This window comes from Neovison vison, chromosome 1, assembly GCF_020171115.1.
Source record: "Neovison vison isolate M4711 chromosome 1, ASM_NN_V1, whole genome shotgun sequence".
Lineage (NCBI taxonomy): Eukaryota > Metazoa > Chordata > Mammalia > Carnivora > Mustelidae > Neogale > Neogale vison.
The window spans coordinates 52,898,688-52,925,762 of NC_058091.1; the positions used below are offsets into that span (position 1 = coordinate 52,898,688).

Here is a 27,075-nt window from a genome sequence, read left to right on the forward strand (position 1 = left end):
ACTCTTAATCTCACAAAACAAACTGAGGGTTGCTGAGAGGAGGGGGACTGCGAGACGGGGGGTGGGGTTATGGACAATGGGGAGGGTATGTGCTATGGTGAGTGCTGTGAAGTGTGTAAACCTGGTGATTCACAGACCTGTACCCTTGGGGATAAAAATATATTATATGTTTACAAAAAATTAAAAATTAAAAAAAAAAAAATCAGGGTGCTCACCTCTTCTGAAGCCTGCAACTGTGCCAAAACTACACTAATTAAAACCAAAGGTTTAAAAAAAAGGAAAATAAAGAAAGTAAAACCAAAGGTTTGATAGGAACCTTTTTTTTTTTTTAAACAGTAATAACCATCTTAAGTGAAGGCTTTCTTCGTGCCTTTGAAGATGTGATTCCTACTACATGGAGTGTTCTCTTCTAGCTAGTTCACGCAAAAGCTTCTTTAATACTTCTTTGTGAATTCTTCACAGCTCCCATCTCTGAAACAGCACTATGCAAACTGTATCTATTACACAGTGCTCACCGTGTAATTATTTGTTTACTCATCTTTCTATCCTCTACCCTAATCAAACTTGAGATTGAAAGCAGGGACTTAGTCATATATACCTTTGACTACTCTGTACCACATCTATGCCTGGCAGGTAGCATAAAATCACTCAATGATTTTGAAGGAAGAAACTTAAAAAAAACTCTCCATGAATTGTTTTTGAATATCAAAATATTTTTAACAACACACTGTAGCGAGAATAAGGAATGTTTATTCTATAAATAACAGACAAACATAAATAGAATCTGCTAACATGACTTTCAGTTTTCCTTACTGCCCCTAGTTGTTCTTGTCAGGTATTTTCACTCAGGAGTGTTTCCTCTAAATACAAACTAATTCAGGGTTTTGTTTGTTTTTTTAAGAAATATTTTACTAGTAAATGTCATTTTCTCTTAACAGGATCTAATCTTTTATGCAGATACCAGTAATACATATGCAAGGTGTAACAGGTTCAAGACCTAGAATAAAACAAAACACTGGAGAGCTGGAGAGAATAGGTCACACTGCAAATAATTCCAAACTAATAAATAAGCTCAAAAGCAATAATAATTTTGGTTGTAGAATATTATCAGTTGATTATAAACCATAAATAATATTTCAACATGGACCAATTTTCAGAATATAAAAAAGACAAATCTTTGTCAGCAATGGATTCTATCAATGTGATCAGTGTGTGAAAAACACTATGTCTCTTCTTTTTGCCTCCCCACTAATTATTCTCCTTTTATTATTCTCATGTTTATGCCATATGTCAGCTAGAGAGTTTGATTTGTGTACTTTACAGTAAAAAAGCAAATTTTTTGGTATGTGCAGTAAGTTCTCTTTCTTTCTAGTTGAATTTCTCAAACATCTAATGTTATAATCTTTTATCTATAATAAAATATTTAAGCAAAAGAAAGATCTTAAAGTATGAGAAAGATTTATGGTTTTTAAGTTAAAAATCTATGCTATACCAAATCTATGTACACAGCAAATAAAGAAAGGGTTTCTGAGAGTCAGGACATTTTCTGAATAAGCAACAATCTGGATTGACATTTTAAAAAATGAAGAACAGCATTTAGCATAGATACCAAATCCTTAAATTTTACTATTTATAAAAATATTTTATATAACTATTCATAATGCAAAAATTATTTTATTGTTAGATCCTTAGAATTTCTTAGTCAGTTAGAATTGGCTCAGAACTGAAATTTAACTGAAATTTCATAATTCAAAAACGGTCATGAAAAACCCACACTTAAAGCAGTAAGATTTCCCCATTGTTACTTTCATTATTTCAAGGTTCAAGTATTACTTTGATGATCAATGAGAACCACCAAATCTACTAAAACCAAAATTTTCTCCGCTAAAACTAATAATGTGAGTTATTTTCGTACTATAAAATCCAATAAATCTTAGAAAGAAAGTAAGCTAATAATTGTAATTATACTCATCAGAGCTAAACCACCAGCTGAAGATTTCTTGTCAAATGTTGTACAGTCAATGTTGTAAAACCAGATTAATTTAACTGGAATATAATGCAATAAAAAGGCCCTTATTTATGTCTCTACTTACAAATATGATTTATTCAAAAACAGATATCTAATAATGAAATTCTAAAATACGAATTATTTCAGAGACAGGAATATCTTGTTACAGAGAAGAGAAACAAAGTAAAGTTCCACAAAGTAAGAAAAATTGGTTAAAGGAAAAAGAAAAAAAAAATCTGCCAAACAATTAAAAAGGATGTACACACACACACACACACACACACACACACACAAATGCAATTCGAATCCTTACCTTTGAGCTGCTGTTTTTACAAGTGATATCTGTGCATTAGCATGCTGAAAACGTCTACCATGAACTACAGTTCCGGAACATATTGATGCATTTTGTGCATTTTCACTGCAGATGCAAGAGACAAAGAATAATTTGAACTACAGAAAATTACACAAACATATGCAAAAGGAATCCTTTCAAATCCAAACATACACACATACACAAAAGCCTTCACACTAAGAAAAATACATATATTTAAATATATTTATGTTATCAATCCAACCCAAATGACCACATTAAATTGTCCATTAGGAGTTTTCCACTCTCTGAATTTGTCTCTGAAATGTTTCCAATATAATTCATGAAAGATACAGAGTAGAAGAACACTGGAGTAGAAAGCAGGAACCCTAAATTAATGTTCTGCACCAAATCTTATAAATTAATTCAGATGTATTTTCTTTTCTTCTTCTCTATTAGGGACTATCCATATAAAAAGCTTTTAAACCATGAGTATTATAAAGGTTTCTTACATGCCAAGATAAAAACAAATGTATTGCTGTAAAAGAAATAAAAAAGTCAGAAGTCCCAAATTCTACTTCTGACTCTGCCACTGACTTCAAAGTTGCTTAGCCTTTATGTACCTCAGTTTTCTATCTATAAATTGACAAAACTGAAATGAAACAGGGATTTCCAAATTTATTTCTGGGACGTCTAAGACCCCAATCATATCAGTAACAGTGGTTCCCTATGAGTACCACAAAGGAAAAGTGGGTTGTATCTAGAAGAGAAGAGGAATTAAGAGACCTTTTAAAAAAAAAAAAAAAGGTTCCTTACTGAGACCATCCTGATTAAGTATCCCCTAGAGGAGACAGGAGCATTCTCCAATGCCTTCTACTTCTAATATTATGACCAAGACTTTACTAATTATGTGAGAGCAAGTTCATCTTATGAAATCCTATTCTACTGTATATATTTATATATATATATATATACACATGTATATGTATTATAGTATTTTTATTAAAATACTATAATACAACCACTGCAATCACTGCAATCAACCCTAATCCCAGGATTCAAAGCAAAGAATACACACAATGGAACAACTCTACCTCTTGGCATTGCTAATAGTGAAAAGAAAAGGTACAGTTTGGGTCAAATGGCCAAGAAGGTAGTTAGTTTTTGGTGTTAAACACTTTATCTTTTCTGTAGGAATGTGTAGTGAAGTGCCTATACCTCAATTTCTTATTGTTGCTCAACATGTTAAGTCCAATTGGGTTGCCTTTCAAGGGTTTTAAACTTTCAGCCTTGTTTCGTCTTGCACATGTCTTCCAAGGATCACCAGAACTGGTAGAAACAATTTCAGACTGACGATTTAACTGTAAAAAAATCCATAAATGTTGAAGAGTCAATAAACACCATAACATGATTGTTTGAAAACCCACTTACCAAAAAAGCTACAAAAATGTATACCAGCTATTATAGATGGGAGAGAGGGATTACAGTGTCATGAATTTAAGAATAATTCAACTGTAATACTTTTTTTTCCTAAGATTAACACAAATATGTAGGAACATGGATGTGTACAGTATTATTTCCTTTTCACTTAAAAGTCTCCAAAGGTATTTGAGATAATTAAGAGAAAAACAGAAGACTTGAGGGTAGAGTATCTTAGAATAGCTCTTTCCTAAGAGTAAAAAAAAATTTCCCTTGTTGCTGCTATCTGTAGGACAAGTACAGTCAAATATGGCAATAAGTTACCACTTCAACTCGTACAAGGAGTGTGGCCTTAACGTCAAAGTTTCTATACAAACACAGAAACTGAAACGTCTGTGTACTTTCAAAGTTCCAAATGATCATGTAAACACATCAATAACAATCACTTTGGGGGGATCATAGTATGACAACAGGATGGGCATTTCTTGGGAAGTTCTTTTCAACAAAGAAACCAACTTTTATTACATTCATTTCACCAGATATTTAAAAGCTGCTTTCAGACTCATTGAGAAGAAAAATCTTCAGTTCTGAGTGATAACTGACCCAAACAACACTTTAAAAATCAGTTATCTACTTGATTTTGAAACAATAGTTTAATATTTTATTTCTCACTCATTTATAAAATACAGTCATAAGGAGATAGGAACGTGGTTCCCCGCCCCCACTCATTGATCTCCATGGAAACCTAACAGAGTTCCCTAAAGAAATAGCTCCCACAAAAAAGGTCCTCCTGAGTACAGAGTTCATTGTGTCAATACCATTCCTATTTTTAGGCATATCTACATTACAAAGTTCCAAAAAAGACCTATTTTTGACACATCATTTCTCCTCTTCAAGACATTTCTTTACTTCCTTATCTTTTACAGCCATGGGCTTCAGACTCCTCCACTTCTGGTAATGGTACATTAAGTAATGCAGATCATTTCCTTCTACGCTCTGAAAATAACTAGAAAAACGCTAGACAAAATACAAATTTAAAAAAATGTATGTTTGAGACACCGGAGGGCTCTGGAAGTAGTGAATAATTAAGAATTAAGATAGGAACAAGAACCGCAGAGCTCTAAACCCAGATTTGTATTTTCACCTGAGGCACCTCTTGATTCCAGAAGATGCAACTGAGAGGCTAAAATGAACTTCCAACAGAGAGCTAGAGATACAAAAAGTGGAGATGAAGATCCACCATATAGGAAGGGCCTCATAAACCCCTCAAACTTTGGATCAGAATTACAGCCTATGAGTAACAGTCATTGTACAGACTGAAATCCACCTTCCAATTATCTCAACCTTCAGTTCAATTAAGGCAGTTCTCACATTTTTAGTGTAAATCAGAATTACCCGAATGGTCTGTTAAATCCTGTGTCCAAACTTTTACAGTTTATTCTTATTCATTAGGACTGGGGTGATCCAAACAATCTGTAATTCTAGCAAGTCCCCAAGTGATGCTGATACTGCCAATCAGAGACCATACTTGGAGAACCACTGAATTAAGATGATCTGAGACAGAGATTGCTAATGTTCCTAGTAACTAGCCAGAAGTAAATATGTATCGCCTCCAGAAACAGGTTATTTTCTAGGCCTCAAAGTATCTCTATGACTTTTCATATGCAATATTTACCATTCATAACAGGTTCAAAGAGATTAGACAATGTGATCAAAACCAAGATAAACAACTAATAACAGAAAAAAAATACATAGGGGATAAAAACACTTGAATTATTATACTCTTTTATTTCTGTTAGTAGGAAAATACAATCACTTTTGCATTTGGGGACCTTTTTCATAGGAAATAAAGCATTATTGTGGAAATAACAATTTAGCAATCAAACAGATTTGTCTTTCAGGCCAAGTAACTTTCCTTGTAATCATGGGGTTATTTCATGCATTAACAAAAATACACACAAATTGCTGAGTCCTGAAATGGGCAGATAGGCAGGAATTCAGTAACCAATAGTTCCACTCAATTAGAAATACAGATATATTTTCTTAGAAAGTTCATAGATTGGGGCTCCTGGGTGGCTTAGTTGGTTAAGTGCCCAAATCCTGTTTTTGGCTGAGGTCATCATCTCACGGATGGTGAGATCGAGCCCCACGTCAGGCTCCATGCTCAGCATGAGTCTGCTTAGAGATTGTCTCCCTCTGAGTCTCCCCCCTCAAATTAACTAATTGATTATAATAAAGCCCATAAATTATTTTATCATAAACAAATGGTCATTATGATACATTCAGCTGATAAAAATTAGACCTATCCGGTCATTATGACATTGGTCTATTCCCATGTTATTTAAAAAAAAAAAAAAAAAAAAAAGCCCTAAATCAATGAAGAGTTGTAGAAGTACGGTCCACCGGACCAGAGAACCAGCATCCTTTGGGAACACTTAAAATGAAAATTAGCAGCCCCACTCCAGATCTCCTAAATCAGAAACTCTGAAGTGGAGTCCAGCAATCTTATTATCAAACCTTCCAGGTGATTCTGATGTACACCAACACAGGAGGACCACTGCTTTGGATGATTTTGATACATATCTTGTTAAAAACCTCAGAAGCATGAAAAAAATGGTTATCACTCATCATCAGGGAAGTAAAAATCAAAACCACAATGAGGTATCACCTCGCACCTGTGAGAACAGCTAAAATTAACAACTCAGGAAACAGATGCTGGCAAGGTTGCAGAGAAAGGGGAACCCTCTTGCACTGCTGGTAGGAATGCAAACTGATGCCACACTCTAGAGAATGGTTTGGAGGTTACTCACAAAGTTAAAAATAGAACTACCCTGGGGCACCTGGGTGGCTCAGTGGGTTAAAGCCTCTGCCTCCAGGCTCAGGTCATGGATCAAGCCCCGCATCGGGCTCTCTGCTCAGCGGGGAGCCTGCTCCCTTCCTTTCTCTCTCTGCCTGCCTCTCTACCTGCTTGTGATCTCTGGCAAATAAATAAAATCTTAAAAAAAAAAAAAAATAGAACTACCCTATGACCCAGCAACTGCACTACTATTTAACCAAAGGATACAAAAATGCTGATTTGAAGGGGCACATGCACCCCAATGTTTATAGCAACACCATCAACAACAGCCAAATTACAGAAAGAGCCTAAATGTCCGTCGACTGATGAATGGATAAAGAAGATGTGGTGTGTGTGTGTATGTGTGTGCAATATATATATATACACAATGGAATATTCTTCAGCCATAAAAAAGAATGAAATCTTGCCATTTGCAAGGATATGGTTGGAGCTAGAGAGCACAATGCTAAGTGAAATAAGTCAGAGAGGGTAAGGGAAGGAAAAATAAGATAAAAACAGAGAGGGTGGGCCACCTGGGTGGCTCAGTTGGTTAAGCAACTGCCTTTGGCCCAGGTCATGATCCTGGAGTCCTGAGATCAGGTCCTCCATCTGGCTCTCTGTTCAGTGGGGAGTCTGCTTTTCCTTCTGACCCTCCTCTTCTTGTGCTCTCTCTCTCACTCTCTCAAATAAATAAAATTTTTAAAAAACACAAAAACAAAAACAGGGAGGGAGACAAACCATAAGAGACTCTTAGCTACAGAGAACAGACTGAGAGTTGCTAGGGGGAGGAGAGTGGATAGATGCACTAAATGGGTGATGGGTATTAAGAAGGGCACTTACTGGGATGTGCACTGGGTGTTATATGTAAGTGATGGATCACCAAATTCTACTCCTGAAACCTATACTACACTATATGTTAACTTACCTGAATTTAAATAAAGATATAAAAGTAATAAATCAATTAAGATCGATAAAGTAATACATAGCAAATGGTAACATAACTACAATACTTGAAATTCTCATTGAGAGAGCATAATAAAGACATTCTGACTAAAATAACTGAAAATGATTTGATGATGTTCTCAAATGAAATATAACAGTGAATTTTATATAACCTTTTATGTTACTCAGAGTCTTATAAAGTAGACAGCACAACATCAAAATACAAATGAATGAATGTATTTCACCAGTAGTCCAATCACTTTGACCCAACTTCATAGCCTCTGATGACTTGATACAAAATTTAGACTATTTAAAAGATTGCATGTGTTATAAATAAAGAACTATACATAATACTTCTTATAACCAGAATTTTCCTACGGATTGTTGAGAGAGTTCTAGGTGATATTCTTTGTCAAAATCTCATATTGGTACTACTCTCTATTAAGGAAACAACCTTTCACCTTAGCATTTAATAAAGTGAAGTGGTAGAATGTCAGAATTTGGTAGAGTATTTTTTGAAAGATTGAACAACCTATCTGCTTCAAAAAATTCTATTCTCTACTTATAGAGTGTAAGTATATACTTATACTGCTTATAGAACCTAATTAAGGCCTATAGAACTGCTTATAGAATCTAATTAAGAACCTAATTACTGCTTACAGAACCTAATTAAGGCCCTTCCCCAAATGGTTCCTGATTAGACTTGATTTCCAGATCATTCTGGGGTAGGAATATCCATTCATTTGGTGCCATAAGTCAGTCAGCAAATATATATCCCATGCCTATGATGTACTTATTTGTCCATGCTCTGAGGAAGCAGCACTAAGCAACAGTAAGCAGCCCCCAGTTTGAACAAAGCCCTTTTGTCATGAAAGACCCGAAACAAACAAACAAAAAATCCAGTGTACTTAAGCAGAGAAAAAGGGATAGGGAACAATGAGACTGGGGAGAGGAGTAGAAAGATCCTCCAGGAGATATTTTACCAAAGAGGATGAAGTTTTAAAACACCATTTGGCGGGACACCTGGGTGGCTCAGTGGGGAGCTTGCTTCTCTCTCTGCCTGCCTCTCACCCTCCTTGTGCTCTCTGTCTGTCTTTCTCTGACAAATAAATAAATAAAATCTTTAAAAACAAATAAAACACTCTCTGGCAGGATGTGTGAGGTACCTGTAGTAAGATGTCCACAGACTGAGTTCCACACAACAAAATGAGATCATAAATTGAACTCAGGTTACACAGGCTAGATACAGTACAGAGAGAACCGGGCACAAGCTGGGGAGAACAGCTTTATCTGAACTAGTTTAGATGGTTTTAGTTTTAAACTTTTGTGTGAAAGGATGAACTTAGGGATATACTTTACAGAAGTATGTATGAGCTACATGGTGTAGCAGACTTGACTGGGCCAGAAAATTCCAACTAGCCTCCCAAATATAATATTTGTATTTCAATATAAACCCTCAATCTTTGCACATGCTGTAATAAAAGTATTTAACATTAAAATAAGATCTCAGAAGCAAATTCCACTCCTATCTAGGCATTTATGAAAATTAATATTTAGTGAACACTTAAGTATGAATAGGCATTATGTAAGTTACTTTATATTCAATCTCCTTATTTTAGACATTTCAGTAGTTCTTTAGATTGTGATTCAAGCAACCACACCTAAAACATCAGGCCAACTACTTGCTGCTACTGAGTGATGGGATTAACACATTCAAATTTTGCACTTCAGTTCTCTTCTCTCAAAATCTCTGCACGTAAGTCATTTAAACTTTACTGATATTCTATCCCTCTGTTACAAAATTTATTGAACTTAAAAAGCAAAGTAACTTGTCCAAACTAGCTAAATGGCTTTAAACATTTAAAGACTGGTCTGATTCCAAAGCCTAGGATTTCCCATGCATGAGGAATTTTTACAGTGTTTAGAGAAATAAAAACAGGATGCTTAACCAAAAAAAAAAAAAAAAAAACTAAGACAACTGTGTTATTCAAGAAGAATTCATCATTAGGATACAAAATATCTCAAAAACAAAGGAACTGTGCTAAATACTCCTTTATATAAATGTAGAAAGTTAATCTTCCCTCTTAAGAACTGTTTAAGCCAAAATTATCATACCTAATATGCAGGTACATAGCTCAGGTAATTCAACCATATTTGATTAAATGCCCATACATTTTCAAAACTTTTCTGAGAAAGCATTAGGGCACAGCAACAAACAACCCAACAAGCCCACCATTAAAGCAAGAGGATCTATATAACTAAATTCTTAAATTTCCCAATTCCATTGCCTATAGGTTACTATTAAAAACTACATTGGGACGCCTGGGTGGCTCAGTGGGTTGAGCCGCTGCCTTCGGCTCAGGTCATGGTCTCAGGGTCCTGGGATCGAGTCCCGCATTGGGCTCTCTGCTCAGTAGGGAGCCTGCTTCCTCCTCTCTCTCTGGCTGCCTCTCTGTCTACTTGTGATTTCTGTCAAATAAATAAATTAATTAATTAAAAAAAAATACACTTCAGTTGGCAACAGAAAACCAGTACTTTAAGCTTTGTAAGAGATGACTTATCTCAAGAAAATCTCTTACTATACCATCAAATTACCTTGGGAAAAGTTCCCTACCACTGCTACACTTAGGAGGTAGCTCCGGGAAGGATGGGGGTAGCGGGAGAATTTATTCTATAGGAGAATCATAGGATATAAAGTTTTAAAGATTTTCTTCACATAAGTGTAGATCTATAGGACATAATTCAAGCTTGCAGAACACTTAAAAATAACTACTGAATTAAAATACAACATATAGGGGCGCCTGGGTGGCTCAGTGGGTTAAGCCGCTGCCTTCGGCTCAGGTCATGATCTCAGGATCCTGGGATCGAGTCCCGCATCGGGCTCTCTGCTAAGCAGGGAGCCTGCTTCCTCCTCTCTCTCTCTCTGCCTGCCTCTCTGCCTACTTGTGATCTCTCTCTGTCAAATAAATAATTTAAAAATCTTAAAAAAAAAAAAAATACAACATATAAATTATTTTAAATCCCTAATACATCTACTTCTCTCTGTCTAATAATTTTTATTTTCCCCATTTTATTTGCGCTCTTCATTTGCTTATCTACATCAAATTCCTGGGAGAAATAACATAAATTTAAAAAATCAAGCCATTCATTTATGGATGACTATTTCACAGAGAAGAGAACTACCACTACTCAAATTCAAGATAATATATTCAGTCTGGAGGTTCCCAAAAAACTTTAATTTTCCTTCCCGTTTGCCTCTCCCCCTTCAGTAGCCTAAGACAGTTTTCTAGCTAATGCAAGCATAAGATCAGGAGAACAACATCTATCTTACAACATCCTATGAAGTGGACATTAGCATGCCTAGAATATGATACTCTCTGTCTAACTAACTCAAATATTTATTACCCATCCAAAAAAGCTGTTTCTCTTAACTAGGTATCAATCTACATAGAATGCCTTTACATGGTAAAGGTAAAAACAACAGGATAGGGATCAGCAAAACTTTTTTGTAGAAGGCCACCTAACAAGTACTTTGTGGGTCACACAATCTCTACTGAAATCACTCAACTCTGTGCAACTAATTCAAATCTGTTTTGTACCATGAAAGCAGTACTAGACAATACATAAACAAATGAACATAGCTGATTTTCCAATAAAATTTTATTTATGAAACAAAATTCAAATTTCGTGTAATAGTCGCGTAGCATTCTTTTGACTTTGGGGGAAACCATTTAAAAATGTTTCTTAGGCCATGGGCTATAGGCCAGATTTGGCCTCTGAGCCTTAGTTTGCCAACTTTGTATTATATTACTCATTAAGTAACAAATGAGTACAGTCATTTACTAGAATTTAAGCTCCATAGGAAAAAGAAACTTGTCTATTTTGCTTGCCAGCAAAATATTTCATTGGGACTGTGGAAATGTGTAAAAATTATCAGTATGTGGTTACCATCCACCCAAACTTACCAGACGTCAAATAAGTCAATTTAACAACAACAAAAAAAAAAGTATTCAGGATATTTAGCACCTAAGAACTTCAGAAAATAACCTAAAAGAATCTATTAAAACAAGAATCTATTAAATAAGATACATAAAATGTACATTAAAGACATTTAAATTCTTTTTTTTTTAAAGATTTTATTTATTTATTTGACAGATCACAAGTAGGCAGAGAGGCAGGCAGAGAGAGAGGAGGGAGCAGGCTCCCTGCTGAGCAGAGAGCCCGATGTGGGGCTCAATCTCAGGACCCTGGGATCGTGACCTGAGCTGAAGGCAGAGGCCTTAACCCTCTGAGCCACCCAGGTGCCCCAAAGACATTTAAATTCTTAAAAACAAAATGGATATTGAAACAATAAATAGAATAGAATTAGACACTAGGGAAAAAACAAAATTTTGAAAGAGAACCAACAGAAGTTCTACAAATGATAAATGCCCCCCCACCCCCGCCGCCGCCTTTTTTTTTAAAGGGGCACCTGGGTGGGTCCGTCAGTTAAGTGTCTGACTCTTGATTTCCACTCAGGTCTTCATCTCAGGGTCATCAGTTTAAGCACCATACTGGGACTCCAGAGACTCCAGACTTGATGTGGAGCCCACTTTAAAAAAATAATTCAAAAGTTTTTAAAAAGAAAAAAGATGAATTCAACGGAAATATTAAATAGCAGATTAAGACAAAGATAAAGATAAAATGTAGTGAATTACAAGACAGAGCTGAGGAAATTACCTAGAATATGGTATAGGAATGATTTTGTTCTTTACTCTTTATCCTTTTCTTTTTTTTTAAAGATTTTATTTATTTATTTGACACAGAGACACAGCGAGAGAGGAAGCCCAAGCAAGGGCTGTGGGAGAAGGAGAAGCAGGCTTCCCGCTGAGCAGGGAGCCCAATGTGGGGCTTGATCCTAAGACCCTGGAATCATGACCTGAGCCCAAGGCAGACGCTTAACGACTGAGCCACTCAGGCACCCCTTTTCTTTTGTATATAAAATACAAGTTAAAGGATATGAAAAAATGGTATTATTATTAATTCTAATAAAAGTTCTGGAAAGAATAATGTGGAAAAGTAATATCCACAGATATAATGATTAAAATTTTTCCAGAACTAATGAAAGACATGTATCCATTATCTAAAGAGACACAAGGAAACTGCAGAAGCCCAAAGGTAAACAGATTATTCTGTGAAAGGGAAGGGGAAGAATACTAACACATTTTTAATCCAAGAAAAAGCCTACTCCTAATTCCATGCTCATTTGAGAAGAACTCTATCAGTTTAAACCAATGATCCATATGGACCTATATATTACCTATAAGCCATTAAAAATCCAAGAATATGTAACCCCTTAGGATATACAAAGAATTTCTAAGGGAATCAATTCCTAAATCCTCAATCTCCATTTTTACACTTTCTTAAAACCGATTTACTTTAAAACCCATCTACAGAAACCCATCTATAGATGGATAGGTATATCCTACTAGGAATGTGTATTTAAACCCATCTATAGAAAAGGCATTATACAGTACCTCCTTTCCCAATAAACCTTTATCTGTTTTACAAGAGAAAGACATAATTCTCACCTAGTGTATTAGAATCTAAAAACTTCCTGAAAGGAACAACTAGAAACACTTGGATCTCTTTTGGCACAAAAAATAGGAGGAGGTCTTCATATCTTTCCCCATTTTATAAATATTTCTCTTAAAATACATGTATTTCTAACCATGGGTCAGAAACTGGATATTCTAGACCAAGCTTATTAGATTTCCTTAATTTAATTGCAAAATGGAAAACAAAAGTGATAAAAATTTGCAATTACCAGCTCTGTATATTCTATTCCAATTATAATCAAGAAAAGCATTGTCCCAAGGAGAAAATCAAGTGAGAACTCAAAGAAACCTAAGGTTTTCTTTTTTTGTTCGTTTTAAAGATTTTATTTGCTTATTTATTTGTCAGAGAGAGAGAGAGAGAGAGAGAAAATGCACAAGCAGGCAGAGTGGCAAGCAGAGGCAGGGAGAGAGAAGCAGGTTCCCTGTGGAGCAAGGAGCCCAATGCAGAACTCAATCCCAGGACCCTGGGATCATGGCCACTCACTCATAACCGACTGAGCCACTCAGGCGTTCTGAAAGCCTAAGTTTTTTTTGCTTTTGTTTTTGTTTTAAAAGATATTATTTATTTATTTGACAGACAGAGATCACAAGTAAGCAGAGAGGCAGGCAGAGAGAGAGGAGGAAGCAGGCTCCCCGCCAAGCAGAGAGTCCGACGCGGGGCTCCATCCCAGGACCCTGAGATAATGACCTGAGCCGAAGGCTCACCCATTTTAAGAAATACCCACTGAGCTACCCAGGCTCCCGGAAAGCCCAAGTTTTTAAAACAAGACTGTAATCTGCTGTGGCTTAGGTCAAAACAACAAGATTGTATTTTTCTACCCTAGAATTCTGAAGTGAAATGAAATGCTTGTCATGAAGATACAAATTAACATGTATACTTGCAGTGAAAAATGAAAACAAAGATTTATAGATAAATAATACTTAATTTAATTGATTGGCAGGACTACATGGACTGGCCTTGTCAAATAAGTTTTATATATATATATTTTTTTTTTCATTCATTCCATGGAGTAAATGAACAAAATATGTATTTCCAACATTTTAAAAAATACACAAAACAAAAATTACAAAATAGTTCACAAAAAAAATATCATATTGGCAGAAGTATCCTGCAGTTAACAAGATTTCAGTTTTTTTAATTATTTCTCACAGTATCTAGTTAAAAAAAAGGGAATCTAAAAGTAGCAAGTGTAATTATTGGTCACTTGTCAAATGTGATAAAACCTTTTTAATATACTTCCCCAAATTCAGAAGAGCAATGACTCTAATGACTGACCACAAATTATTTTTACCTTTTAAATATTATGTTACTATGTGATTTTTGGCATTTAATCCAAAAGGAAAGAACTGAAGGATAATGCTACAGAAAAACTCTATCCTTATCTATTCACTATATGACCAAATTTCTCAGCATTTGGTTTAAAAAGTTCAAGAAGAAAATTGCAAAGTGCCTGAATGACACAGTTGGCTAAGCTTCGGACTCTTGGTTTTGGCTTAGGCTGTGATCTCAGGTTTGTGAGATCAAGCCCTGGGTACTGCGTGGAGTCTGCTTGAGACTCTCCCTTTCCCATGGGGAGTCTGCCCTCCATACTCGCTCACACACATGGGCTCTCTCTCAAATAAATCTTTAAAAAAAAAAAAAAAGAAAAAGAAAATCGCTACTGAAATTCTTATTCTAGCAATAAATAATACTTGTTCATGGATATATGAATCAAATGAATAAAGAAAGAAAAGAGCACCATTTTAACCCTCTGAGCCACCCAGGTGGCCACCCAGGTCACCATTTTAAGAAATACATTTCTAATATAATTTTACATAATAAATTTAATAATTACAAATAACTATAACATATGTTTATATTAAGTCTTTAATAATAATTATAAAGATAACTCAATCCAGTAAAAAAGATACTTAGAACCTTGTAGTGATAGTTATTTAATGTTAAATTTCAATACATGTGTATCTATTAGTGTGATTAAGTAACTGAAACATTTTCAATTGCATAAAAAGACGTGAAGTTAAAATACATATAAAAATATATATATGAAATTAAAGTTCTATGGGAAAATTGAACAGAAATATGAATTTAAGGAGAAAAAGGCACAATACAAAATTTCCAACTGTCAAAGAGGAGATGGTACATGTATTTTTTAAAGTAGATGATGTTGAGCTGCAAATCAGAATTATTTAAGAGATCACTAGATACACATAAATATCATTTAAGTTTTATTTTAAAATATCAACACTTACATCCTTACAAATGTATAAGGCATTTTTTTTTAATTAAGGGCATCTTCAAGAAAAAAAACATGTAAATTGAAAACCAATGTCACAGAAGTTAGTAATTAAAAACATCTTTTATTTTTCCCTGCAAAGTACACTGTATTTCTATCTGACTGAAGAACACCTCAGCAACAACAATCTAAGCAATCAAGATGTTAAAATAAAAGCTAAAGAAAATTGCAATATGAAAACCTTATAGTTTTTCAATGTAACTTAATAAAAATTTTAGAGTACTAAGAGAAAAACTTTATTTTTAAAAAATATATATATTTTATTTATTTATTTATTTGACAGACAGAGATCACAAGTAAGCAGAGAAGCAAGCAGAGAGAGAAGAGGAAACAGACTCCCCGCCAAGCAGAGAGACCGACACGGGGCTCGATCCCAGGACCCAGGGATCATGACCTGAGCCAAAGGCAGAGGTTTTAACCCACTGAGCCACCCAGGTGCCCGTAAGAGAAAAACTTTAAATTCTGTAATTTCCCCTAAATGACAAAATAGAGATGTTGTGGAAGAAAAAACCCCCACAAAGATGGGGGGAGAAGAAATTTAGAAGTCCCAGTATTATCCAATTGTAAGTATAGGAAATATGCAAAGAGGGTGCTAGCCCAGATTGGTAAAAATTCAAGTCTGACCACATGCTTCCCAAGATTACAAAGACACAGGAACTCTCATTTATTATCAGTGGGAATGGCAAATGCTAATTCCTATGAATGAGGCATTTAGTACTAACTAGCAAAATTATATGTAAATTTATCCTCTGAAATGGCAACTGCAATTCTAGGAATCTATTCCACAAATATACCATAAAGGTATGAGAAAACATAAGCATGAGGCTTTATTGAAGCACTGCTTACAATAGCAAAATACTGGGAAAGACCTCTGCTCATCACCAGGGAACCCAGTAATTATCTACTGTTCATCCAATCACAGGAGTACTATTTAACAATAAAAGAGATAATAAAGATTTCTAAATAGTTTATTAGTGGAGTGGTCCAGAGACCATACTATTAAGTAAAACAATCAAGGTAGGAAACAGTGTGGATGGTTTCTCTGGGAAGGATTGTATATTCCATTAAAAATGAAAGGAAAGAACAACTAAAGGCTATAAACAATGTAATTTTTCTGGTCAAAGAGAAAAGGATAGAAGGAATCAAACAAAACCTAGACTTCTCTGAATAAAACTTTCACAGATATTACTTTGGAATCATGTAAATATTTTTTGCATAATTATAAAACAAATTAAAATCATTTCAATTGATTTAAAAACAGTAATTTAGAGGTGCCTGGCTGGCTCAGAGGAGATAAACTCAAGGTTATGAATTCAAGCTCCAGGAGTAGAGATCTCTACTCTTAGGAGTAGAGACTACTTAAAATTAATTAATTAATTAATTAATTAATTTTTGAAGAGTTCACTTCAAAACTACTATGAAGCCAGCATTACTTAAAATAAATAAATAAATAAATAAATTTTTTAATTTTGAAGAGTTCACTTCAAAACTACTATGAAGCCAGCATTACCCTGTTCCCCAAACAAGGCAAGGACCCTACCAAAAAGGAGAATTTCAGACCAATATCACTGATGAATATGGATGCTAAGATTCTCAACAAGATCCTAGCCAACAGGATCCAACAGCACATTAAAAAGATTATCCACCATGATCAGGTGGGATTCATCCCTGGGCTACAAGGATGGCTCTACATTCGCAAATCAATCAATGTGATACAACAAATTAATATGAGAAGAGAGAAGAACCACATGGTCCTCTCAATTGATGCAGAAAAAGCATTTGACAAAATCCAACATCTGTTCCTGATTAAAACGCTTCAAAGTATAGGGATAGAGGGAACATTCCTGAACCTCATCAAATCTATCTATGAAAGACCCACAGCAAATATCATCCTCAATCGGAAAAAGCTTGCAGCCTTCCCATTGAGATCAGGAACAAGACAAGGATGCCCACTTTCACCCCTCTTGTTCAACATAGTATTAGAAGTCCTAGCAACAGCAATCAGACAACAAAGAAAAATAAAAGGTATCCAAACTGGTAATGAAGAAGTCAAACTCTCTCTCTTTGCAGATGACATGATTCTTTATATGGAAAACCCAAAAGACTCCACCCCCAAACTACTAGAACACATACAGCAATTCAGCAACGTGGCAGGATACAAAGTCAATGTGCAGAAATCAGTGGCTTTCTTATACACTAACAATGAAAATACAGAAAGGGAAATTAGAGAATCGATTCCATTTACTGTAGCACCAAGAACCATAAGATACCTTGGAATAAACCTAACTAAAGAGGTAAAGGATCTGTACTTGAGGAACTATAGAACACTCATGAAAGAAATTGAAGAAGACACAAAAAGATGGAAGACCATTCCATGCTCTTGGATCGGAAGAATAAACATTGTTAAAATGTCTATACTGCCTAGAGCAATCTATACTTTTAATGCCATTCCGATCAAAATTCCACCGGCATTCTTCAAAGAGCTGGAGCAAATAATCCTAAAATTTGTATGGAATCAGAAGAGACCCCGAATCGCTAAGGAAAGTTGAAAAACAAAAATAAAGCTGGCGGCATCACCTTACCTGATTTCAAGCTTTATTACAAAGCTGTGATCACCAAGACAGCATGGTACTGGCATAAAAACAGACACATAGACCAGTGGAACAGAGTAGAGAGCCCTGATATGGACCCTCAACTCTATGGTCAATTAATCTTTGACAAAACAGGAAAAAATATACAGTGGAAAAAAGACAGTCTCTTCAATAAATGGTGCTGGGAAAACTGGACAGCTATATGTAGAAGAATGAAACTCGACCATTCTCTTACACCGTACACAAAGATCAACTCAAAATGGATAAAAGACCTCAATGTGAGACAGGAATCCATCAGAATCTTAGAGGAGAACATAGGCAGTAATCTCTTTGATATCAGCCACAGCAACTTCTTTCAAGATACGTCTCCAAAGGCAAAGGAAACAAAAGCGAAAATAAACTTCTGGGACTTCATCAAAATCAAAAGCTTCTGCACAGCAAAGGAAACAGTCAAAAAAACAAAGAGGCAACCCACGGAATGGGAGAAGATATTTGCAAATGACAGTACAGACAAAAGGTTGATATCCAGGATCTATAATGAACTCCTCAAACTCAACCCACACGAAACAGACAAACACATCAAAAAAAGGGGAGAAGATATGAACAGACACTTCTCCAATCAAGACATACAAATGGCTATCAGACACATGAAAAAATGCTCATCATCATTAGCCCTCAGGGAGATTCAAATTAAAACCACATTGAGATATCACCTTACACCAGTTAGAATGGCCAAAATTAACAAAACAGGAAACAACATGTGTTGGAGAGGATGTGGAGAAAGGGGAACCCTCTCACACTGTTGGTGGGAATGCAAGTGGTGCAGCCTCTTTGGAGAACAGTGTGGAGATTCCTCAAGAAATTAAAAATAGAGCCTGCAATTGCACTCCTGGGTATTTACCCCAAAGATACAGATGTAGTGAAAAGAAGGGCCATCTGTACCCCAATGTTTATAGCAGCAATGGCCACGGTCGCCAAACTATGGAAAGAACCAAGATGCCCTTCAACGGATGAATGGATAAGGAAGATGTGGTCCATATACACTATGGAGTATTATGCCTCCATCAGAAAGGATGAATACCCAACTTTTGTAGCAACATGGACGGGACTGGAAGAGATTATGCTGAGTGAAATAAGTCAAGCAGAGAGAGTCAATTATCATATGGTTTCACTTATTTGTGGAGCATAACAAATAGCATGGAGGACAAGGGGCGTTAGAGAGGAGTAGGGAATTTGGGTAAATTGGAAGGGGAGGTGAACCACGAGAGACTATGGACTCTGAAAAACAGTCTGAGGGGTTTGAAGTGGCGGGGGGGGTGGGAGGTTGGGGTACCAGGTGGTGGGTATTATAGAGGGCACGGCTTGCATGGAGCACTGGGTGTGGTGAAAAAATAATGAATACTGTTTTTCTGAAAATAAAAGAATCCTCGTTACCTAAAAAAAAAAAAAAAAAAAAAAACCAGTAATTTAAATACACATTCCTAGTAGGATATACCTGGTGGTGCCACCAAACACCAACAAGCAAAAGAAGGAAAAAAATTTTAAATCATTTTATTAGCAATTATTATTTGTATTGGTATTGTGAAACTATTTATCTAGTAGGAACAAGCAAATAAGTAACTAAGTTAACATTATCAGGAACAAAGACTCTAAACCAGAAGCCATAAAAGGAAAAAAAAAATTAATATAGTTTGACAACGTAAGAAAATACATTTTCTCAAAGGTAATAATCACCAAAAACAAAGACAAAAAATTAGTGAAATTTAAAAAAAAAAAAAAAACTGGTTTAAAATATTAGCTGATAGTATCACAGCAAGGGGCCAATTTCTCCCCAACACTGTATTTCATCAAACCTAATGAACCACTGTAAGATACATATCATTGTAAATACTAATGTGCAAGAAAAAGAATTTTTTTTTGGAATTTATTTACCAGAGAGAGAGCAAGTGAGAGCACAAGAGTATAAGCGGCGGCGGGGGGTGGCAGGCAGAGGGAGAAGCAGGCTCCTTACTGAGAAGGGATCCCCATGTGGGACTAGATCCCAAGACTCTGGGATCATGACTGGAGCTGAAGACAGATTCTTAACCAACTGAGCCACCCAGGTGTCCCAAGAAAAATTTTCTAATTAAACCATATCATGCCATTATTATAAGATGAATCTAGACAGATATCAGAGCTGTCAAAAATGTGAGAAAATGTGTGCCTGGGCTCAATATAAAAAGAATTTCTCTGACTCGGTAATATTCTAAAGACTAAATAGAGGGGAACCTGGGTGGCTAAGTTGTTAAGTGTCTGCCTTCGGCTCATGTCATAGAATTGACCTCTATATCGGGGTCCCTACACTGGGCTCCCTGCTCGTCAAGAAGACTGCTTCTCCCTCTTCCACTTCCCCTGCTTGTGTTCCCTCTCTGTCAAATGAATAAATAAAATCTTAAAAAAAAAAAAAAAAGACTAAATAGAAACACAGGTAAAGGATATTAACTAGTAATCATCAAAAAGGAAACAGACTACACATATGAAAACAGTCAACTTATTCATAACAAAAGAAATGCAAATTAAGTCTATACCAAGATACTATTTTTTCCAACAAATATCAAAAGGTTGTTAACACTGTGACAAACGTATGGGGAAACAGGCATACTCAGATTTGCTGGTAAAAGCGTAAATCAGGTATAACAAAATTAGAAATGTACCTGTCCTGATACAGCAGCTCTCCTGCAAGGAATTCATCTTACAGATATGTTTGTATATATGCAAGTTAACCCATATAGAAAGAGACTTTATTCAACTTATTTTAGGGTGAGAATAAAAGGTGGACAACACCATAAATATCCTTCAATACTGTTGCATTGGACAAGAACAGTACATCATACAATGGAATACTATAACACCCATGGAAAATAACAAGGGTGTTTAAATGGATGCTTATGGGTGGTCTCTAAGATACATTAATTTTAAAAAGATTAAAAATCATGTACAGTACGCTATTAATTGTGTTAATGTAAGAGGATAGGGCAAGAAAAATATACTTTCTTTGTAATGCATAAAATCTGATGGAATAAACAAGACACTGGGAACACCACTAGCCTTGGGTGGGGAAGTGGGTGGTTGGGAATTTCAATAGAAAATTTAAAAAGGGGCGCCTGGGTGGCTCAGTGGGTTGAGACTCTGCCTTCAGATTGGGTCACGATCTCAGGGGTCCTAGGATCGAGCCCCGCATTGGGCTCCCTGCTTGGCAAGCAGGGAGCCCGCTTTCCCCTCTCTCTCTGCCTGCCTCTCTGCCTCAGAGAGATCTGTCTCTCTCTCTGTCAAATAAATAAAAACATAAATATATATGTAAAAGTCTTCTTTTGAAGTATTAGTTTTTAGTATATAACCTAAAAAATTAACCAAAAAAAGTCAGAAAAGTACACTTGCCTTTTTTCCTTTTGAGGTCTCGGAATCCTCATCTTCATCTACACTGAGTAGATTTGCCTCACTACACAGAAAATAAGGGGGGGAAAAAAACCTTAAGTGACAATTACAACCCATACATTAAATTCCGAAGTTTTACTCTCTTTGCCTACCTAATTCAGGGATCAGCAAACTTTTTCTATAAAGGGCCAGAGAGTAAATTAGGCTTTCTAGGCTATTCAGTCTCTATACCAACTACTCTGCTATTTTAGTAGAAAAGCAGCCACAGATCATATGTGTGGCTATATTCAATAAAACTCTTAACAAAATCCAATGATGGCCCAGATTGGGTCCATGTGCCTATTGTTTGTTGACCCTTGCTATAAACAAACATGCAATTTTTATTTCCTTAAATGTAGATTTCATATATAATTACTCATTTTTCCTTTCTGTCTTAGATTTAAAATTAGGGGGAAAGAACAGAGAAACAAAACAGATTTAAAAAAAATGGTAAGAAAACCTTAGATGATGTTAAAAAAAAAAAAAAAGTGTGTTACCTCTGCAACTCTTACAAATATCAATGCTTTGGAATGATTGGTCTAAGACTCTAAAAGACCAGAATGATATATCTATTAATAGCTCATGTTAATCTCAAGATATTAAAAAAGCAGACATTTCTAAGGAGCCTCTTATAATGATGAGCCAAAGAGTGTAATTCATAAATGAAATATACAGAATAGGTAACACTTTCAAATATAAAAATTTTTACATAATCATGACGAATCTAACAAAAAAAAACAAAATACCTTCTTCTAAAGACAACTCTGCAGAGCTATTTTTAGTAAAATCCTATTAAAATAAAAATATATTTGTTCCATTATAGTTTATACACATCCCAACTTTTTCATATTAAAATTTTTCTTCCAAACATTTTACAAAAATGTTTAAAAGGTGAGATGCTTTCTACTCAATTTCAGATTTAATTCCAATTTTTTGAAACTACATATATACTAAAAATTTATCTTAGTTAAAATAGAAATAAAAAAACAAGAGAAAGACAACCATAAAATACCAATTTTAGCTGAGAAACATACCAGTTCAAAGCTCTCCTTAAAACTTCACTTCAATTCAGTATCTCATAGATGAAGGCACATAAAAGTGGTAATTATGAATGGAGCTGTTCCCCAGACAGAAGTGAAGCACCCACAGTACTCAGCCAATATATTCTGAATAACTTCTTGTGTACAATTTTTTAAAAAATACTTAGTTTTGCTATAACTTTATGGATTTATATATAACGTGTATGTGTATGTATATGTGTGTGTGTATATATAAAAGTGTATGTACACACACACACCATATATATATAGTGTGTGTGTATGTACACACACACACCATACACACACACACACACACACACGTACATATATACTTGTGTATCTCTGAACTAGTGCTAGCCAGTGGAAAACCAGATCAATAAATCAAGGCACCTAATAATAGCAATGGTGAATTTGCAATACAAATTTCATGATATGCAAGAGGTTCTATTAAAACTATCATTTAAATTTTACAAAGGAGACATTTCAAGCACACTAACAAAATGTAATGAATAATTTCTGTCTGGATCAACATCTGTGTTTAACATTTATATTTTTTCTGCTTTCTCTGGTGGTAATGTGATCGAAGATGGATGGGACAACTATGAAGAAAGATACTATAGGATATAAACTTTCACAGAGAATTCAGGAGCTTTCATCTGAGTTCACTTATTCATGATAAATGGTAGCTTTTCAAATCACTGCCTGAAGAGAATGTCCTTTAAAAACAAAAAAGCCCAATTTCTTTAATTGAAAATCTCAGTGGCCAACTTTTAATTATAAGCTTGTATGTATCACATGCACATATTTACACATTTCAATATACGGAGAAACATAACAGCACAATTATTTAATTAAAAAACCGGCATTTTCTTCCCTTGATGCTACTATAATAGACATTTTTTTTAAAGTAAAAAATACCATACTCTTAGAAATACTTCCATGAAATATAAATCATTTTTTAATGAAATTCTTATAAAATATCTGAGAGGGAAAAAAAAGTTCTTACTCTTTATCTGTATCGCCTTCACTTTCGTCTCCATGATCAAAGCTCCAATTATTTTTAAAACCTCCATCTCTCTTAGATTCTGATCTAGCCAAAGCTGAAACAAAAACAAACTCAGGTAAGTATTCCACAGCGCTATTCAATATAAAATAAAATTAAGCATTTCCCAAGCTCTTTGGTTAGTCTAAATTTTCTCTTGTCTTGCTATTTTACTATTTCTTATAAACATCTTATTTCCTCTGAAGTGAAAAAGAATACATTAAAATCTGTTTTTGCTAATTTAACAGTTGTCCATATGCATGAGTGTGTTACCAAGAACAAGCCCAAATTAGTAAGATACAATAAAAATGGGTGAAGCACATGATTATGTACAAAATACATAAAAATCAACCCAGTATCTCCATATTTAATCACTGATTCTAGAAATTAGTACCCATTAGTTGGCCTGCCCTATTTATGAGACATATATCCAGACTACTAGCGTTTTCTTTACTTCAGTCAATCACCTCAATCTTTTAACAGAAGAAAAACTAGGTTTTCTGCATTGACAATATGGTGAACTTGATGGCCAGACACTCTATAGATCAGAACACCAAACATGCTCATGAGTTTTAAAAAATTCTTAAGTGTATGGGTGAAAGCCCACGAAGCCATAAACGACCAGAAGTTGTGTACTCAGAGAGATAAATGAAGTTCTGAAGCTGGCATTTGTCTTGGAGTCATACGACAAAAACCAAAAACCTCATGTCCTAGGCCTTAGGCTTTAAGATCAGGTTTGGAATGACAGCAAGATGAGAGGTCAGACTGAAGACCAGAAGACCTATAGGGCAACCTTCCAACTAGGTGAGCAAGGGGGAAAAAAAGAAACTGAAAAATAGAGGAAATAATAATGACATCTTGTCTTTGCCCTGGGTTTTCAGGTTGAATTGAAGACAAAGTATATTTACCCCATGGTTAAATAATTCCTAACCATAAGCTCAAAATTACTCAAGGTTTGGAACCACACTTTTCATAACCGTACCTATGTAGGCCAGAAAAGCCAATAATTAAGAGTCTCACAAGATCCTGAATATCACTAAATGTAAGGAAAATGCAAATTAAAACTAAAATGAGATACTACTTCACACCCATTAGAACGGCCTTTTTTTTTCAAAATATTTATTTATTTATTTACTTGACAGAGAGAGAGAGATCACAAGGAGGCAGAGATGGAGGCAAAGAGCAGCAGGGGGTGGGGTAGAGCAGGCTCCCTACTGAGCAGAGAACCGGATGTGGGGATGTGGGGCTCGATCCCAGGACTCCTGAGATCATGATCTGAGCTGAAGGCAGTGGCTTAACCCACTGAACCACCCAGGCTGAATGGCCATTATTTTTTTTAAATATAAAATACTGGTAAGGATGTGGAGAAACTGGAATTTCTATGCATTGCTGGCAGGAATGTAAATTGGTGCAGCTAACATGGAAAGTATGGCAATTCCTCAAAAAATTAAACATAGAATTTACCCTATGATCCAGAAATCCCACTTCTAGATACATACCCAAAATAACTGAGAGCATGGACTCTGATGGTTGTACACCAACAGTCATAGTAACATTAAAAATAGCCAAAGGTAAAAACAATGCAATATCCATCAAAAAACAAATTAATAAATAAAATGTTCTGTATGCACGTACATATGCACACATACACACACACACAGAGGAACATTATTCAGCCATAAAGGAATGAAATTTTGATACATGCTACAACATGGATGAACCCTGAAAACATTACAATGAGTTAAATACTAGACGTAACAAATACAACATGACTCCACTTAAATGAGTTATCTAGGATGGGAAAATTCAGAGACAGAAAGCAGGACAGAAGGTAACAGAGGCTGGATAAAGAGAAGAATGGAGAGTTATTTCTTAACTGGCACACAGTTTTCGTTTGGGTTGATACAAAAGTTCTGGAAATGGGTAGTGGTGATGGTTGTACATTACCGAAATACTTAATGACAATCTAAAATTGTACACTTAAAAATGATTAAAATTATAAATTTTAAATTTATATTATAAATTATATATAAATTATAAATTATATGTTATATTTTACAATAAAAAGCTATTTTAAAGGCAAAATAAAAGCCTCTCCATGATGAACAGCATCAAATGTAAATTCCCCCCAATAAATATAAAATTTCAATACAAGCCTCAAAAAGTTTCAAAGAATGTGAGTTCACAACCAAAAATATCATGAAATAGGAAGGAACAAATCACATGAGCAAATCTGAAACTTCCTTACATGCATACTGGAATTCGACAAATAATAAAGAGTATATAATAGAAGCAAGGTTTCTCCCTGTCAGAGAAAAAGGTTACAAATAAGCAACAAAGAAAACTACAATGAACTCTATTCATTCTAATAGTACTAGAGTAAGAGTTATCAGTATGAATTCATATTTCTTTAATATACAAACACATAGATAAAAGGAACATATACAGGTATGTCTTGTACCAAGGGTTAGGAGTCTACAAAACTAAGGCTTTGCCCTCTGAGATCTAGAAAACAGTGACACCCCAGAGGCAACAAGCACACTTAACCCGATTTCTAAATATCATTTCTAAATACCATTTCTAAATACCATTCTCTAATAAAAGGAGTCTGGGCTCCTAGAAGAAATAACTGATTGCAGGGATGGAGCAGAAAAAATGTAAGATCAGTCCAGAGCATTCTGTATGCCAGAAAATAAGGAGGTTTTATTTTTTTAAAGATGGGGTAATGTCAAAAAGGTTTCAGGAGCCAAACTGAACCTCCCAACAAACAGGTGAACAAACCTGAAACAATTTTAGCAAAAATAAACAACAGTCCTGGATTATAACCCCCCAAATAAAACAAATATTCACAAATCCATACTGACATAAATGATTGAATAAATAAATAAATCGGGAGAAAAGTCTATCTTCCTTTTTTTTTAAGTTTTTTTTTTTTTAATTTATTTGAGAGAGAGAGCGAGGAGAAGCAGACTCCCCACCAAGCAGGTAGCCCAATGTGGGGCTTGATCCCAGGACCCTGAGATGATAACCTGAGCCAAAGGCAGACACTTAACCAATTAAGCGACCCAATGCCACCCTATCTTCCTTAAAAAAGAATTCCAAATGATATATGCACAAACTCTTTCCCGCAAGATATGAAACTTAATTCCCTTCCCCTTCAGTATATACTAAACTTATTATTAACTTGCTTCCAAGAACTAACTACAAAAAGGAGAAAAAAGTAAACTGACAGTGAAAAAAATTTGATAATCATTACCTCGGCCATAAGGTTAACATCAAAAGTGATGTCTTATTCATAGGATATACTGTTTAATATGTGATGAAAATGCCATTTCAGTCCTGTGGTCTTCTTCCCCAAAACTCATAATGCCTGTTTAATCACGAGAAAACATCAGATAAACTCAAACTAAAAAACAGTCTACAAAATCCTTGACTTGTATGCTTTTAAAACCATCAAGGTTATGAAAAACAAGATTAAGAAACTGTACACCAGAGAAGACTAAGGAGATGTAACAACCAAATGCAGTGTGATATCCTGGATTG

General features: G+C 35.1%; 1 protein-coding gene across 6 annotated transcripts in view; it reads right to left on the reverse strand.

Moving 5' to 3' along the window:
• SENP6 (SUMO specific peptidase 6) overlaps positions 1-27,075 on the reverse strand; it is a 127,025-nt gene that overhangs the window by 78,038 nt on the left and 21,912 nt on the right. For all 6 annotated transcript variants that reach the window (XM_044246978.1, XM_044246975.1, XM_044246970.1 and 3 more), the window contains exons 2-5: positions 23,497-23,590; positions 21,415-21,475; positions 3,537-3,679; positions 2,322-2,426 (exon numbers count right to left, since the gene is read on the reverse strand). In XM_044246978.1, coding sequence (XP_044102913.1) covers positions 2,322-2,426; positions 3,537-3,679; positions 21,415-21,475; positions 23,497-23,590 — 403 coding nt within the window. The remainder of the gene's footprint in view (positions 1-2,321; positions 2,427-3,536; positions 3,680-21,414; positions 21,476-23,496; positions 23,591-27,075) is intronic.